This window comes from Nicotiana tabacum, chromosome 19 (genome assembly GCF_000715075.1).
Source record: "Nicotiana tabacum cultivar K326 chromosome 19, ASM71507v2, whole genome shotgun sequence".
Lineage (NCBI taxonomy): Eukaryota > Viridiplantae > Streptophyta > Magnoliopsida > Solanales > Solanaceae > Nicotiana > Nicotiana tabacum.
Genome location: NC_134098.1, coordinates 22,528,390 through 22,533,292, shown reverse-complemented (window position 1 = coordinate 22,533,292; position 4,903 = coordinate 22,528,390). Strand labels below are relative to the sequence as shown.

The 4,903-nt window shown below is 38.2% G+C and overlaps 1 protein-coding gene across 1 annotated transcript; it reads left to right on the top strand.

Annotated features, from left to right (window-relative positions):
- Positions 1-1,607: 1,607 nt before the first annotated feature.
- LOC107798486 (uncharacterized) lies at positions 1,608-4,506 on the top strand. The gene is made up of 5 exons (XM_016621491.2): positions 1,608-2,482; positions 2,618-2,675; positions 3,011-3,094; positions 3,203-3,338; positions 3,828-4,506. The coding sequence occupies exons 1-5, from the start codon at positions 1,780-1,782 to the stop codon at positions 4,104-4,106; spliced, it is 1,260 nt and encodes a 419-aa protein (XP_016476977.1). The 5' UTR covers positions 1,608-1,779; the 3' UTR covers positions 4,107-4,506.
- Positions 4,507-4,903: the final 397 nt, after the last annotated feature.

Sequence of the window (4,903 nt, the reverse complement as noted above, 5' to 3'; positions counted from 1 at the left end):
ACACCCATTCAACCACGAGTCCAACCATATAAATTTTACTCAAATCCGACATCAACTCAACCCTCAAATCTCCAAATTAAACCAAGACAGTTTTCACAAATTTTTCCAACTTAATTCACCAATTAAATGCTAAAAACAACCATGGATTCGGGTAATTTAATCAATATTGAGTTAAGAACACTTACCCAGTTGTTTTCTCTGAAAATCTCCCAAATATCGCCTCAATCCGAGCTCCAACATTTGCTCTTCGCGAACGCGATGCTTTACGGAGCCCTTCTTCGCGAACGCGAAGGCAAAAGTCCATGCCCACTATGTTTTCCTTCGCGAACGCGATACCCCATACGCGAACGCGATGCACAACCCAGCTTCTCCTCGCGAACGCGAGACCTCCTCGCGAACGCGAAGAGTAAATCCTGCCTGCCACAAATTCCTCTTCGCGAATGCGAGGGCCCACTCGCGAACGCGAAAGAGAAAATCCGAAAAATGCAGCAACAGAAATCAGCAATCTCACCAAGGCCAAAAATAATCCGTTAATCATCCAAAACTCACCCGAACCCTCGGGACCTCAACCAAATATACCAACAAGTCCTAAAATATCATACGGACTTAGTCGAACCCTCAAATCACCTCAAACAATGCTAAAACCATGAATTATACCCCAATTCAAGCCTAATGAACTTTGAAATTTCTAGTTTCTACAAACGACTCCGGACCTATCAATTCACGTCCGATTGATCTCAAATTTTGTACACAAGTCATAAACGACATAACGGAGCTATTTCAATTTCCAGAATCGGATTCCGACCTCGATATCAAAAAGTCAACTCCCCGGTCAAACTTCCTAAAAATTCAACTTTCGGCATTTCAAACCTAATTCCACTACGGACCTTCAAATAATTTTCCGGACACGCTCTTAAGTCCAAAATTACCATACGGAGCTATTGGAATCATCGGAATTAAATTCTGAGGTCGTTCACACATAAGTCGACATCCGGTCACTATATTAACTTAAATTTTAAACCTTGGAACTAAGTGTTCCAATTCATTCCAAAACCTCACCGGACCCAAACCAATTACTCCAGCAATTCTCACAATAACTGTAAAGTACAATTTGAGCAGTAAAGGAGGAAGCGGGGTTGTAATACTCAAAACGACCGGCCAGATCGTTACATTGGGGGAATTGTTGTGATTCTTCTTGAATAGCCTAAGTTTTCCCTTTGAGAATCACTTTTGAAAGTATTATCGTAACTGTTCAGATCGAATATGATACAGCCTATAAAATATAAATTGGGTCAATTTCTTGGGATTTACTCGTACATTTGTGCGGAATACATAAAATAACTTAACCTATATTTTAAGCCCTGAAAAATGCAGATGCAGATACGAGTAAGGATTGTGTTACTGTCATCCCTCGTGGTCACCTTAAACCCAAAAAGTACCCCTAAAAGAGAGTGTGTATGCTAGACCCCAACCCCTCCACGTTCCAAAGTTAACAACTTCCCCTAATACCTGTTCTCCTGGCCCCCTACCCCCCTACCCCCCCCCCCACAAAAATCACATGCCCCCAACTCCTTCCAGCATTTATAAAATCCCCCACATTCTTTCCTTATTTCTAAACTCTCTCCTTCCTCTTAATCCCTTTGAGATTGATCACCTTCTCCATACATTAACCTCAACTCTCATTTGTTCTACTTCTTTTGCTCTTTCTTTCTTCACTCTTCCATTCATTCTTCTTCAAGAAAATAACAAAGCTAGTCAAGTACTTTATAGATTAAAAAGATGTGTTCATCTAATTCCAAATTGCAGAGGAGCAGTAGTGCTGATAATATTACAACACAAACCATCTCTCATATCAATGGTCGCCCTGTTCTTCAACCAAATAGGAATCAAGTCCCTCTCTTGGAACGCCGCAATTCCCTAAAAAATTCACCAACCAAGATTTCTTCTGCTGCAGCATTACACCCTTTGTCATCACCAAGAATTGATATTTCTCCTCCAAGTACTACTAATTGTAACAATAACAACAAAATTAGTGCAAAAATAAAGCCTTTCGTGACAACTCCTCCTATCTCTCCTAAAATCAAATCACCTAGACAGCCAGCAATTATGAGGGATAATAATCCTAATGGCTTGAATTCTAGTGCTGAGAGAGCAGTGTCACCAAAAGACACTACTAAATCCACATATTTAGTGAAGAAGTCCAAGAATTCCAGTGGAATACCTTGTGCGGAAAATTCCTTGTTGAAATGCTCTTCTTCTTTGATAGTTGAGGCACCAGGAAGCATTGCAGCAGCAAGAAGGGAACAAGTAGCCAACATGCAAGTCCAAAGGAAAATGAGAATAGCTCATTATGGAAGAACAAAGTCAGCTAAGTTTGAAGGCAAAGTCTCTGCAGCTGACTTTTCCTCTTCTCCTGCTTCTGCTTCCACCAACTCCAATCCTCGAGAAGAAAAAAGATGCAGCTTTATCACAGCTAATTCGGGTAATTTTCACTTTACTTCTAATTTTTAAGAAAAAAGAACATGAACCAGAAAGAATTGTTCAGGAGTTATTATTGATCCTGTGTTATGCTAATTACAAATGGAACTAATTTTCTGTTATTTTGTTGTGTTTTCAGACCCTCTCTATATTAAATACCATGATGAGGAACGGGGAGTTCCTGTACATGATGATAAGTAAGTAATACTCCCTCCATTCAATTTGTTTGACATAGTTTGACACCGAGTTTAAGAAAAAATGAAAATTTTTAAAATTTGTTTTATGAAACATGAGATAACATTTGTGTTGGTACAAAAGGTTTGAACTCAAATATGTCATAATATTTGTGTGGCTATAAAAGCTTTCAATAAAGAAAATATAGAAATAAATGGACTAATAAGAAAATAATGCTTAACAAAGTGGAACAATGGGAGAACCTTCTTTCAACCCCCCTTCCCCCTCTCTTTTTGGTGGTAATCGAGACATATATCAGTATAATTTTGGGATTTATTTCTCTATTGTGTATATGCAGTCTGCTGTTTGAATTGTTGGTGTTAACTGGTGCACAAGTTGGATCAGACTGGGCTTCAGTATTAAAGAAAAGGCAAGATTTCAGGTGGGTTTTTTCTTTTCTTGGCACAATTCCTCTGTTTATCATTTGTTTCTGGAAAGACATTAAGAACTTCAGAGATCTTAACTGTATTTTGCATGCTTTTCTATACAGGGATGCATTTTCAGGATTTGATCCGGAAATTGCTTCAAAGTACAATGAAAGGAAAATAACTTCAACAAGTGCCGATTATAGCATAGAGCTGAGCCAAGTCCGTGGAGCTGTTGACAACTCTAACAGAATCTTGGAGGTAATCACCTAACTTTAGCTTTGCAAAAACCACTAATTAATTTTTGAACTGTCTTTTCCTTTTCAGTGTTTCCAACATTTGTATAATCACCACAATTCACATGACATTATGATACCCTTGTAGGAAGCATAGATTAGTTGACATTGTCTCAAATTAATTAATGTGTTTTTAGTGACAGATCATGCATATAGCGAACACCTCTTAATTACCTAACCACATGCCCCCACATGGAATCAGAATAACATATCTGTCCTCGACATAGACAAGAAAGTAATACATGTATTAACAATTCCCTTTAATATCTTTCCATCCAAAATACAGGTCAATAAAAATGAACAACTCATTTTATTAAATAAGCATTTGATTTGAGAAATGTTAAACTTATCATACTGTTACATGCTTGTGATTCTTACCATGAAATATGAACCTCAATTTAATGACTTTTACATGCTCATGTTTAATTTGATTATTTCTCGATTTTGTTTACAGATCAAGAAGGAATTCGGTTCCTTCAACAAGTATCTGTGGGGATTTGTGAACAACAAGCCCATATCAACACAATACAAGGCCTGTAACAAAATTCCAGTAAAGACCTCAAAATCTGAAAGCATAAGCAAAGATATGGTGAAGAGAGGTTTCCGGTACGTCGGTCCGACGGTAATACACTCCTTCATGCAGGCAGCCGGCCTTACCAACGACCACCTCACCACCTGCCCACGACATCTCCAATATGTTACATTGGCAACTCAACCACCCTCCACGCAGTAATAACTTAATAATATTAGAGTTTATTATTAGCAAAATCATAGGTTTTAAGAAGTTGTTAGAGATGCTTGCTGATTGTTTAACAATACCATAGTACTTATGTTTTCCAAAGTTGTCTTTCTTTTGGTTTGTGATTATTGAGGTGATAACGGTTTGGTGATGTAAGATATTGAGTTGGTTAATGGTTAGAGATATTTAAAGAATAAAGGGAGGGATTGTGTAGATATGGGACCGACAGGAAGCATGTGCAGGGTGGGCAAGGGAATGACAATGGCATGTGTTTGCAGCATATGCCTTCATTTAATTTTGTGCCCACTGACCAAGTGACCGCTCCATTATTTGGGTGCTTTTGACAGGCTGTGTAAAATTTCAACTTTCAAGACTCATCATAATCATATTTTCATCAGAATGGAGCAGAACAGAGGAGGCTTAGGCCCAGCCTTTCCATTCTCTTTTTGGTTCTTGATTTGGATAACTATTGCATACATGCTTGTGCTTGCTTACTTCAGAGAACAATGTGGACCATATGATCCTTACACAAAGTTAAAGCGCGACACGTGCCTGCTAGATAAAATAGGAAGTTGGTGACCTAATGACGGGCTGGGGCTGGCAACTAAAGTCCCAATGGATGGTGATCATAACTATAACTGTCTTAAATTAATGAAATTCTTTAGAATTACTTTCAATAAGAAAAAGAAAAAAAAAGACGTGGTTTGATTGTTTTGTTGCCCATAGTACAATGTTGCTGAATTCTAACATGACCCAGAAGCAAACACAAAGTGTTATGCAGTTGTCTATTC